This window comes from Nyctereutes procyonoides, unplaced genomic scaffold (assembly GCF_905146905.1).
Source record: "Nyctereutes procyonoides isolate TBG_1078 unplaced genomic scaffold, NYPRO_anot_genome, whole genome shotgun sequence".
Taxonomy (NCBI): Eukaryota; Metazoa; Chordata; class Mammalia; order Carnivora; family Canidae; genus Nyctereutes; species Nyctereutes procyonoides.
This window is the reverse complement of record NW_026575126.1, coordinates 18,453,247-18,465,619: the sequence shown is the minus strand read 5'-3', so window position 1 is coordinate 18,465,619 and position 12,373 is coordinate 18,453,247. Positions and strand designations below refer to the sequence as shown.

The 12,373-nt window shown below is 39.1% G+C and overlaps 1 protein-coding gene across 2 annotated transcripts; it reads left to right on the top strand.

Moving 5' to 3' along the window:
* The first annotated feature begins 377 nt into the window (after positions 1-377).
* LOC129519056 (guanylate-binding protein 4-like) lies at positions 378-11,454 on the top strand. 2 transcript variants are annotated; one of them, XM_055339199.1, is made up of 6 exons: positions 378-456; positions 5,825-5,913; positions 7,052-7,136; positions 7,499-7,689; positions 8,660-8,839; positions 10,408-11,454. In XM_055339199.1, exons 2-5 carry the CDS (start codon positions 5,839-5,841, stop codon positions 8,831-8,833), a joined length of 525 nt encoding a protein of 174 aa, XP_055195174.1. In that variant the 5' UTR covers positions 378-456; positions 5,825-5,838; the 3' UTR covers positions 8,834-8,839; positions 10,408-11,454. The 2 variants fall into 2 exon arrangements, with proteins under 2 accessions (XP_055195174.1, XP_055195173.1); XM_055339198.1 differs by having other exon boundaries at positions 5,825-6,041.
* Positions 11,455-12,373: the final 919 nt, after the last annotated feature.

The following is a 12,373-nucleotide window of genomic DNA, read 5'->3' as shown; positions in this document are numbered from 1 at the left end:
AAGTCCCTTTCTGTTTCACCACTGCTGGCCTCTCTGCCTTTGGGTTTTGTCAATGACAAGTGGCTAGACCCAGTCTGCTTGGGACCCCTGAAGCCAGGTACCCTTGTGCCCTTGGACTCTACTAACAGTCCACTTGTGCACAGACAAGCTGGGGACAAAATAAAGAAGGCTAGTTAGGGCGATATTTACTAAGGTCTAACTGCAGAGTGACTGGGATCCACTAACTGCCCTCTATACCTTATCAGGCTCTGGTGGCTTTGTTCCCACACACCTTCTCCAAATATTTAACACACCATGAAGTTCTTTTACTATCACAGTTTCCTCCTCCATTTCATTTCTCAACTTCCTCAATTTGTTTTCAGTTTCTGGGGGCAGAGAAAACAGAAAACGGGTGAGTTGAGAGGCAGCTGGAAGCTCATTCTTGAACAGACCAGCAGGTCTGCAACTACGGAGCAGGTATGTTCAGTTCTAAACTTTCTTTTGCATGCACTTTAGGTTCGGGCTTTAAGCCCTAATTTCTGAGATAAAAAGGGGAACTGAGAATAGGAATGCAATAGATAAATCTAAATAGGGAAGATATAAAACCTTGTATTTGTGATTTCCACTTAATGTTGTTTACATATTCTTGCTCTAAAATCTACATATTCTAAAAATCTATGTTTTAAAAAATATGAATTATAGAGGAAGCTTAAGACTACAATGAAATCCTACCTTCTATTCATTTAGATGCACCCTGTGGTGATATTTTGTGATATTTGCATTCTCTTTCTAAACAGATATAGAAGTTTTTCTGTTTACATTCTTATTCTGATTATTATTTGGGGGAATAAGTAACAGAGGCCATGACTCTTCCTCACTAAATACTCTAGCACATTTATCTAATACTAAATACTCTAGATGTCCTTCTACTTTCTTTGGACCCACTTCCTTCCCCCACGGCTGCTCCTTTCTCTCCCCTGGCTACTGTTTCCAACACTCTCATAAGTCTGTGTTCTGTAAGGACATTCCTGGCCATCCTACTAGTATTTGCAGTGAATTCTCTGAGTATTTAACATAGCGAACCTCTTCCTTCTTCTGGAGGCTCACTCTGTCTGCATTGCCTCTGAAACCCCTTGCTCTCCCAGGACTATCACCCCGGAAAGATCCGCCAGGCTTTCTTCTTTTGTATTCTTAGGCTGAATTAAATCATTTCAACACATAATTCAATTAACCCCTATCACTCACATATATCTCTTTCCTCAGAATTATTTCAGTTTAACAAATCTACTATGTGCCCAACATGGGGACTGAACAGAGAACAGAACAGACAGGACACCTTTCTCTTCAAGCTTAGACCTTAGTGAAGATAATTATAATGGAGATAAACCGTAGAGTATAATCCTTGTTGTACCGTCTGTTGTCTCCCTAGTTTGAGATGGTTATTGGGAAATACTGTTAACTCTCCCCTTATTCCATTCTAATCTATCTCCCCTTTCTCTTATACTAATAGGACTCCTGCTTACTTGCCACGCACACAGTTTCCCAGAATAATGATGGCAATTCCAGCCTCTCTTGTGGTTGTGTACAGGAATATGAAGAATCTAAGAAGCAATCTGGTTTATGTAGATAAGATGAATTAGTAAAGGAGAGGCCTATCTTCCCTTTGTCTGTTCTATGCTTAGAATACAAGTATGAGGGGCACCTGGGTGGCTCAGTGGTTGAGCATCTGCCTGCGGCTCAGGTTGTGACCCCAGGGTCCTGGGATTGAGTCCCATATCGGACTCCCAGCGTGAAGCCCGCTTCTCCCTCTGCCTGCGTCTCTGCCTCTCTCTGTGTATCTCTCATGAATAAATACATAAAATCTTTTTAAAAAAATACAAATATGGCAACACACCATCTCACACCATGGACCACCCCTTAAGATGACTGAGCATATGATAAAAAGGTTCTGAAGCCTCAATCCTTATGAAACAAAAGCACACACCATCTCTAGATTACTAGCCCCAAAATTTATGAGAGAGAAATCAATGTACATTGTTTAGGAGACTTTTTTTCTAATTGTCACAGCTAATCCTAATCCTGATACAGTTATTTATTTTTTAATAATAAATTTATTTTTATTGGTGTTCAATTTGCCAACATACAGAATAACACCCAGTGCTCATCCCGTCAAGTGCCCCCCTAAGTGCCCGCCACCCAGTCACCCCCACCCCCCGCCCTCCTCCCCTTCTACCACGCCTAGTTCGTTTCCCAGAGTTAGGAGTCTCTCATGTTCTGTCTCCCTTTCTGATATTTCCTACCCATTTCTTCTCCCTTCCCCTCTATTCCCTTTCACTATTATTTATATTCCCCAAATGAATGAGACCATATAATGTTTGTCCTTCTCCGATTGACTTATTTCACTCAGCATAATACCCTCCAGTTCCATCTACGTCGAAGCAAATGGCGGGTATTTGTCATTTCTAATGGCTGAGTAATATTCCATTGTATACATAGACCACATCTTCTTTATCCATTCATCTTTCGATGTACACCGAGGCTCCTTCCACAGTTTGGCTATTGCTTCCACAGTGGACATTGCTGCTAGAAACATCGGGGTGCAGGTGTCCCGGCATTTCATTGCACCTGTGATACAGTTATTTTAGAAGACTTTGAGGGCAGGGGCCACAGCTTATTTATCTTTCTATCCAAGCACACAAGTACAATTTGTAGCACATAATGGATATTCAACCAATGTGTCTAAGTGGGGGAAAAAAAAAAGCCACAATAATGGGACTGGATATCAAGGAATAAAAATATGAAAAGATATCTTTCATAAACCTGAGGTGAACTGGAGCCCCTAGTGAAGTACTAGCTGTGTGAGGAGAGAGCCAGGTCTGGAAACTGCTGAGTGGTTTGTAGGATGACAACCTGACTCTATGGAAATAAGAGGAGCCCAATGGGTCATGATAATACATTAGAGAGAGTGTTTTGGGGATAGGAGAATCAATAGAAATCCCCTAGAAGTTAGTGATCATCATACTGAAGTATGTGTAACCAGTGTTTTTGAGGAAAATTATCTTGCTGGTAATTGAGTGCAAAATATAGAACAGTAAAAACAGACTTTCCAGGTTTCCAAACGTGGGTCTACAATCTATTCAGTACGTGCCGTGGAAAAATACCTTACCTAGACCTTCTGAGCCCCACTGATCTCATTTGCAAAGTAAGTATAATAAGCCTACTTTGCCGGTTCTTGTAAATATCAATGAGAGCAAAACATTGCAGGCTGGTGATACCCAGTATTTCATCCCTAGCTTCATCAGAGATTTGGAGAATAATGAAGGGAGCACTCTGCAATGGCCACTCTGCATTTTGTGCCGTGGAAAAGTACAGAAGTACTAATGTATGCATCCTCTGGTTAACTCTGAGGCCAAAGAGAATGACTTTGTGCTCTTATTTTACTGTGAGACTCTTCTGGGTTTGCAAGTTTCCGCTGCATCTGAGGAGACATCCTGTATAATAAATGCTCCTCTCAGAGCTTATATATAAAAATAAAAATATAAACATATATACATATTCCAGAGAAAACTAAATTTCTGACAATTTGTTCCTTAAAGTAGGCAGAATTTTATTTATTATTTTTTGAGAGAGAGAGAGGGAGAGAGAGAGAGTGAGCACAAGTGGAAGAGGGGCAGAAGGAGAGGGAGGGAGAGAATCTTAAACAGGCTCCATGCCCAGTGCAGAGCGTGACATGGGGCTCGATTCCACGACCCTGAAATCATGATCTGAGCCAAAACCAAGAGTCAGACGCTTTACCAACTGAGCTACCCAGGTCCCCAGTAGGTGGAATTTTAATAGGAATAAATATAATCTCATTTACTCTGCCTCAGTTGTTCACCTCTTATCTAATTTTATTAAATTTTTTTATTTTTGATATAATCTTCTTTACCCTGCCTCAGTTGTTCACTTCTTATCTATTTTTATTTTTATTGATACAACATTGTGTAAGTTTTAAGGAGTAAAATGAGTTGCTTTGATATATTTTTTTTATTTTTATTTATTTATTTATTTATTTATTTATTTATTTATTTATTTATTTATTTATTTTACGATAGTCATACAGAGAGAGAGAGAGAGAGAGGCAGAGACACAGGCAGAGGGAGAAGCAGGCTCCATGCACTGGGAGCCTGACGTGGGATTCGATCCCAGGTCTCCAGGATCGCGCCCTGGGCCAAAGGCAGGCGCCAAACCGCTGCACCACCCAGGGATCCCGCTTTGATATATTTATATATTGCAATGTGATTAGTACCTTAGCCTTAGCTAACAAGCTAACATGTTATTTAATTATCATATTTATGTATATGTGTATGTAAGTGCTGGCAACAGTTAAGATCTAGTCTCTTAGCGGGGTAGCCCAGGTGGCTCAGTGGTTTAGCTCCACCTTCAGCCCAGGGCCTGATCCTGGAGACTCATGATGGAGTCCCACGTCGGGCTCCCTGCATGGAATCTGCTTCTCCCTCTGCCTGTGTCTCTGACTCTCTCTCTCTCTCTCTCTCATGAATAAATAAATAAAATCTTAAAAAAAAAAAAAAGATCTAGTCTCTTAGAAGCTTTTAAGTTTAAAATCTGGTATTGTCTATAATCACTATCCTGAGGATCTCCAGCCCTTATTCACTTACTACTTGCGAGCTTACACCCTTATAAACCACAAACCTTCAATTCTTCCAACTCCTAGCCCCCATTCTACTATTTTTATAAGTTCAATTTCTTTTTAGATTCCACAAATAAGTGATAGTATATAGTATTTGACTTATGTCACTTAGCATAATGCCCTCAAGGTCCATAGATGTTGTCACAAATAGCATTTCCTTATTTCTCATGCCTGAACAAAGGATTCCACTGTATATACGTACACAAGTTCTTTATCCATTCATCTATCACTTAGGTTGCTTCCGTATCTTGGCTAATGTCAGTTATGTTGCAACAACATCAAAGGGTAGATATCCCTGGAGATCCTGATTTCAATTCTTCTGGATAAATAGACCCAAGTGGGATTGTTGGATTATATGGTAGTTCTATTTTTTATTTTATAGAAATTCCATACTGTTTTCCACAGTGGCTGAACTAATTTAAAATGTACCTTCCTACCATCCATGTACAAGGATTCTCTTATCTCCATATCCTTGCTAATAATTATCTGTCTTCTTAATAATAGCCATCCTAACAGGTGTGAGGTGATATCTCATTGTGGTATGTATGTATGTATGTATGTATGTATGTATTTTAAAGATTCTATTTATTTATTCATGAAAGACACACAGAAAGGCAGAGATGCGGGCAGACGGAGAAGCAGGCTCCAGGCAGGGAGCCTGATGTGGGACTCGATCCTGAGACCACGGATCATGCCCTGAGCCAGGGGCAGGCGCTCAACCGCTGAGCCACCCAGGTGTCCCACATTGTGGTTTTAAGATATCCCTGGTTTCCCTGATGATTAGGGATGTTAAGTATCTTTTCATACATTGTTGGCCATCTAGATGTCTTCTTGGAAAAATATCTGTTTAGTTCTACTGATTTTATAATCAATTGTTTTTTGGTTTTTGGGGTTTTTTTTTGTTATTGACTTGTATGACTGTCTATTGTGTTCTTAATATGCTTTGTTGAGAAAGATATCAAAGATATTCAAAGATATCGGAGCATGTTAACTGAAGGAAGATAGTTAAAATTTTTAACTGCAGTGATTGGAAGGAAAACACTAATTTAGTAGGTGGAGATGGGATTGATGAAAAGTTTCAAACTGTTTCATTTTAGAATTGTACTTTCTGATTTTTGAATCTCATTGATCCCCTAAATTTCTTGCCTCATTCAGGGCTGAGGATTCTGATGGTGACCTCTACGGATGCCTCCAACAGTGGAACGGTTCCTTGTCTAGACAATGTGGTGATACACCTGTCTACTGTGAGAAAATAGTGACTCTGCAGAGTTAAATTCCCACAAAAATGGTCCTGGCACTACCATATCAGGATAGTGAGGCAATCTTCACAGCGGAGTCCTCCCAATATGAGGAATTACAGCAGTACTACATGGTACTTGGTCTTTATACTTGATCCTTCATGTTACTCACTCTACCTTGAAGCTACCTGAGTGGCCATAGATTAGCTAGCATTCATGGTGGAAGGATTCTGATTCTTCTAAGAGAGTTATAAAGGACACTCCTACTCTATCTTATCTCCTTCTCCTCCAAACTCAGACACATTATCTGAAGCAAAGTCCGTACAGACACTCAGATGACCTCCTTGACTAAATGTTGGCAGTTTCCCTGTTGGTTGGAACATGCTTAGGTTATTTTGAGATTGCTACTTTTTTTTGGGCACTCCCTACCATTCACAACAACCCAAGTTTCTCTGAGAAGATTCCATTACCAGATCATTCTTCATTTTTATTTTGCTTTTAGCTGTATTAACTGTTAACATGCCTTGTAGATAGAATCACAGGATGCTACAACTGAAAGGAGCCATTGAGATTATATAATGGAAACTCAGCATGTCACCAGGAAGGCTCAGGGAGTTCAGAAACTTACCAATAGTCTCAATGAGGTATTTCTTTCTGAGATGGTAGTAATTCAAATTTAACAGTAATTCACATAATATAAATTTCATGCATTTAAAAAGTATAGTTGACAAAAATGTACAAATGTAAATATATAATTTCTTTCACATGGGGAAGGTAGTCTAGGAAACCGTCCTGGAAGAAGAGTGTGACATAAATTTTGAAAGATTTGTCTGTACTGTCCAGGGTGGGAGGTTACTGAAGCCACAAGCAGAAAAAAAAAACTGCACATGAACAATATGAAAGCACCTGAGGTTGTGTTTATAAAACTGCACATTCTTCTGACTGGGGGAACCTAGCATGAGTGGTGTATGCAATACTGGCAGAGGAAGCTAGAGGCATACTGAGATGACCAGGATCTTGAAATATTCATTCGTAGGTGGGAGAAGGAACTAGGGAATGTTCATCAGTTTTTTTTTCTCAGAATATTTTAATGGAAGTTCAGGTTTGACCTGCTTGATATATCTTTCTCCTTTGTGATCCCCAGGACTTGCTGCAGATAAAGAATGAACTAGAAGAAAGCTGTATAAAGAAAGATAAGCTTCTCCGTGATGTACAACAAGCCTTAGCAGGTATGAGGAGGGCTCAGCACATGATGGGGTGGGAGGTTCCTGCCATGCCATCTGAATGCTCCACCAGGAAAATGTTCCTGAAGCAAGGAGCTTCCTCTCCTTCTGTGGAATGCAACACTCTGCTAAATCTGAAAATACTAAGGCAAAGTGTGGTTGTTCATCAGCCAGGTGGTCAGGACCTTTCCTACCACGTTCTATACCTGCCCTTGAAATGTGGCCATTAGTTAAATTCAGAGATTTTCATCGCGTCTTTCAAGACAGTTTGATGTCTGAGAAAATGGGGTGTTGTGGGACAGGGGGCTGCAGCTTTTATGCTTAACCTTTGTTATCCTTCCTCTCTGAATGAAATCTTCCTGGAGCAGAAGAGCAGGCCAAAAGAGAGGCAGCTGAGAAGGAAAAGCAGCTTCTTGAGGAAAAGTGTAAACAGCTGCAGAAAAGGGTAGAGGTTCTAGAAAAATGTTTCGAGGAATATATGATCCAAATGAAAGAGCAGATAAAGAGAGAAAGAGAAGTCCTTCTGAAAGAGCAGAATAAGAGGATTGAGAGGATTGAGGTAAGCCTGGCCTGGGATTGGGCATGGACTACAGAACAAAGCCCTAGAACAGCAGGAAGGGTGCGTTGAAAGTTAGAGGGAAGTCAGAGAGAGCAGCACCACTGTTGTGTACTGGATTTCATTCACTACAAACCCTGTTTTGTAATGACTTGCGTCGAGGCACTAGAGTTGTGTTCACATTGAGTTTCTGGAGGGTCCAGTAAGAACTTGGTAGTTCCAAGCATTTATAGAATATAAATAACCTTCCCAGAACTTATGCTGCTATTCTGAGGGATTCCTGGAGGATCTCACAGAGCAATATTGAATGGGAGGATCTCACAGAGCATCCGGGTTTAGCACGTGGATGTCCTAACTGGGTGTCTGTAATAGAAGTAGCAATTGGTTCACTTTCCCAAGATTACTGCCAGTTTTCAGGCAACCTACTCACCCAATGACCCTAAGATAATCCTTGCTGACCTAAAACTATCAGATATGTACATACTCAGAAACGAGGGAGACAGCTCCTACCCTGTAGCTATCTCCAAGTGAGAATGGCCTGCCCAAGTCAGCACATAGCAAAGGAGTTCTCTCTTCTCCCATCTACAAGTGTCTATATCAGAGTTCTAATACAGCTTAGAAGTTACCATTCTTTCTAAGATGTGGGTGAGCATTTGTACCATTCAGATCAAAGGCTCTCTCTCAAATAGCATAATTTTGGCTAAACGGAGTATCTTACAACAGTTGTCCTCATGCCTATTTAGCACCTCGCAAAACCCTAGTGATGGATAAATATAAGTAAGGTTGTTCTTTGCTTCTTCTCATTTCCCAACACTAAAGCAGGAGATATTCCTGATATAAATGATCTAAGAAGAGAGAATACTTTAAAAAGGAAAATGCAGCTAATTTTATAAATTGTTACTATAAAACCTTATTCCTGAAGGTTTGGGGTTTTTAAATATTTTCCTTTTATTAATATGTCGCACAATTTTAGGCCCAAATAAAAAACATGACTGATAATTGGAAAAGCGCTAAAAACTACCCCACTCCAGTGGTAATGGCAGATGACAGTGAAGAAGATATTCCGCAGCCTTCATGGTGGTCTAAAATTTGTAAGCTGATAAAAGAGTTGTGTTCACGAATTGTCAAGTTTTTATCTTGTGGATAATTTCAGGTAATATTTACAAGTTTTCTTACCAGCTTTTTGAAATGGCTTATTTTTACATGTATGCACCCTTTCTGTTTTTTAGCAAAATTTTAATAGAAAAAAATATAAGTGCTTATTATAAGGCATCAATGCCTGGCAAACAAAAGATATAGTAAATGTGACGGAGAGTTAATTTAAATGGACATAAAAATAATGGATTTGAAGACAAAGAGGAGGTCAAATCTTTAATATCCTGGAAAAGAAACACATTAGAATACATTTATCAAAAAATGCTTCTGAAAGTTGCACATGAGTAATTACACAAATGGATATCCATAATGTCTTCTTGAGTAGATGGGTCAGTTGCATATAGAAATTAATTCTTAGTTCATGTATAAATTTTATGTGTTCTGAGTTAAAATTTCAGAAAGGCTAATTATAAAATTTAAATGGAGCTGATCAAAAATATTAAAAAGCCAAGACAATTCAGAAGTACAATGAAATTTTTAGAAATGAAATCATTAGAACAGTGTGTCAATTGAGCATAAAGACATAACAACAGAACACACTGTGTAATCTAAAAGGGGAACCCCATCACATGTAGGAACTAACTATATTAAATTGTATAATATCTACTGCAAATTGTATCTAGTATTTATTAAGTTTTAATAAATGTCCAATCTGGCCCGAAGGTTTAATTTTAAGGCATACATGCACTCTCATACATACACAGTCAGAAAAATTATATATTTATAAGATATCCACTGATTATAATTTTAAAGATTGGAACTACTTATACATCCATCTATACGGGAGTGGTAATATAAGTTCTAGCACACTTGCACAAGGGAATATTATATAGCCAGAAGATTGAGAAACAGAGCACTATTTGTAATGACACAGAACAATTTACTAGATATATTGAACTGTGGAAAAAGTGTGGAGCAAACCAATAGAAATACTGCACTATTTATGCAAAAAATTGGAACTCACATATACTTGTATGTATACACTTAAAAAATCTCTGGAGTAACATGAGGAACTAGTAATGTTGGTTCCTTCTACAAGAAGCTAGGTTTCTGAGATTAGGGATGAGAGGAGTACTAATTTTATTTTGTATAAACTTTTGTTTCTAGAAATCGTACAAGGAGTGTGCAATTCTTGTTCAGAGGATAAAAAAAAGAAAAAACAAACATATGATGGTAGTGATGGTGGTGGTGGTGATGATGATGATGATGGTAATAAGGAATTTTGCATCCTTAGAAAACCATCAGTGAGTTCAGAAGAGACTCTGCTGGAAAATGAGGTCCAATACTGGAAAAAACAAAACATGTATCTTAATCTTGTTTGTATTACAGAGTTGATTTCTACTTCCTTAAATTCTTTGAAAAACAAGGTATAAAGCATGATGTGATTCTGAAATTTCAGCTGGCCCTTCACTTTCCAGTTGCAAATTACAGTTTTAGGTGTTAGTCGTATAGGTGCCTAGAGTGTATTTTTGCTGTTTTTGAACTTCCCTTTCAGCTAATGTTTGTTTCTGTTATAATGAACTACTTCTAGTTGCACAAACTTGACATGTTACCCCTTTATTCTAGATACCTGTGCACAGTATTTGGACTTCTTCAAGCAACCTCTCTTACAGACCCTCACTTTTATTTTGCAGACTGGTTTCTCCTTGAAATCTTAGAGTTCCCAAATCCCCCAAACTGGGCAGGGTGCCTCTTCTTTGTGCTTTCATTGTACCTATAGCATGATTTTGAAAATGTGAATTATCCAATTACTCTGTCTTGCTGATGATGCCTTGCCACCAGAGACTAGTTTATCTTTATCATTGTTTCTTAGCTTCTATTTCCATGTCCAGCACTTGATTAGTACCTGGAAAATGTTAGTTGAATAAAGTTCCCCACTTTCTACATCCTCATGATGACAGATGCTTCAGAGGACTCTTAAAACAAAGGGTGTAGTTTTTGACATGGAGAACAAAGGCAAAAGGAAATGTAGATAAAATTAAACCTCCTTATAACTTGTAGCCCACTGACAAACACTTGAGACAGGTAGAGTAGGACAGTCCTCCAGGAACTCCCAAATGTCTTAATGTAATGCTTTGCTGGTGGCAAAATGCAATCTTAGCTTGACAATAGCCAGGCCTCCAGAATCCTGTGATGTTAGGAGTTAGTTGGACAGTGAAGTAGTTAGGGCCAAGGGCCCCAACAAGAAAAGATGGAGTCAGGACAGCTAAAATAAAGCAGCACTAACATCCTGTTTTGCAGCTTAGACAGGACCATGCTAGCATTCTGTTTTGAAGCCTTTGCAGAAATGACTTCTGCAAAACATCCTAAGATAAAACAAGTCACCACAAGCATTCATCACCATCCTAGGCAAGAGGTACTTAAGACCTAAGCCCCCAGAAGTCAGCCAACAAAAGACCATCAGCACGTGGACATTAACCTGATAAGTAGACAGATACACAACCAAAGCCCTGATTGTCCCGACTTAGCACACCCCCATTGTTTAAGATAGTTCTGCTAAAGAGCTCATAAAATCCCCTAAACTTAGAAACCCCACGGGCAACCCCCTCAGGTCCTCTTCCCCTTTGAGAGCTTTGTGCTATTGCTCAATAAATTTTGCTTTGTTGGCCATCACTCTTTGGTCTACTTCGTCATTCTTCTAAGCAGAGTGACCCAGACCACAGGCACTAGAGTAACAGAAATCCTGCAACAGTTAAGTCTTCTTTAACATATGAAAATCCTTTTGGAAACTTCCTTTGTCCTTACCCCTCCCAACTTAAAAGTATACAATCAATCACCACTCCTCACATTCCCAGTACAGTTCTGCCCATTGGTCTTGTCCCCATGCTTTAATAAAACCACCTTTTTTGCACCAAAAATGTCTCAAGAATTCTTTCTTGACTGTTCGTTCCTGAACCCCACATCAAATCACATCAGTTTTAAGATCCTACTATAAAATGGGTGGAATGGGTCAGCTATTGCTAGAAAGCAGGGCTGTGAGGACATGCATACTAATTGAGACCTGCCATAATGTTCTTCCTGAGAGAAGGGCTGATTCACCATGTATTCAGTTCGAGTTCCTATGACAACCACTCACCAGTGATACCACTCACTTTTGATTCACAGGTCAGTTATGAGGTTTATATTTTAAAAGAAAATATGAAAAGATGCTCAACATCACTCATCACCAGGCAAATGCAAATCAAAACTACAATGAGATATCATCTCACACTTGTCTGTCATAATGGCTAAAAGTAACAACACAGGAAACAACAGATGTTGGCAAGGAAGTAGGGAAAAAGGAGCCCTTGTCCACTGTTAGTAGGAATGCAAATTGAAGCAGCCACTATGGAAAATAGTATGGAGGTCCACAAAAAATTAAAAATAGAACTATCATATGATCCAGTAACCACACACTGGGTATTTATCCCCAAAATATGAAAACACTAATTCAAAGGGATACATGTACCTCTGTGTTTATTGCAGCATTTTCTGCAACAGCCAAACTATGGAAACAGCCCATGTGTCCATCGATAGATGAATGAATAATGAA

Coding starts and splice junctions, on each gene's coding strand:
- LOC129519056 (XM_055339198.1), top strand. CDS start 5,955: ATGGTCCTGGCACTACCATATCAGGATAGTGAGGCAATCTTCACAGCG. Junction 6,042..7,051: donor AATTACAGCAGTACTACATG/GTACTTGGTCTT, acceptor TGTGATCCCCAG/GACTTGCTGCAGATAAAGAA. Junction 7,690..8,659: donor AGAGGATTGAGAGGATTGAG/GTAAGCCTGGCC, acceptor GCACAATTTTAG/GCCCAAATAAAAAACATGAC.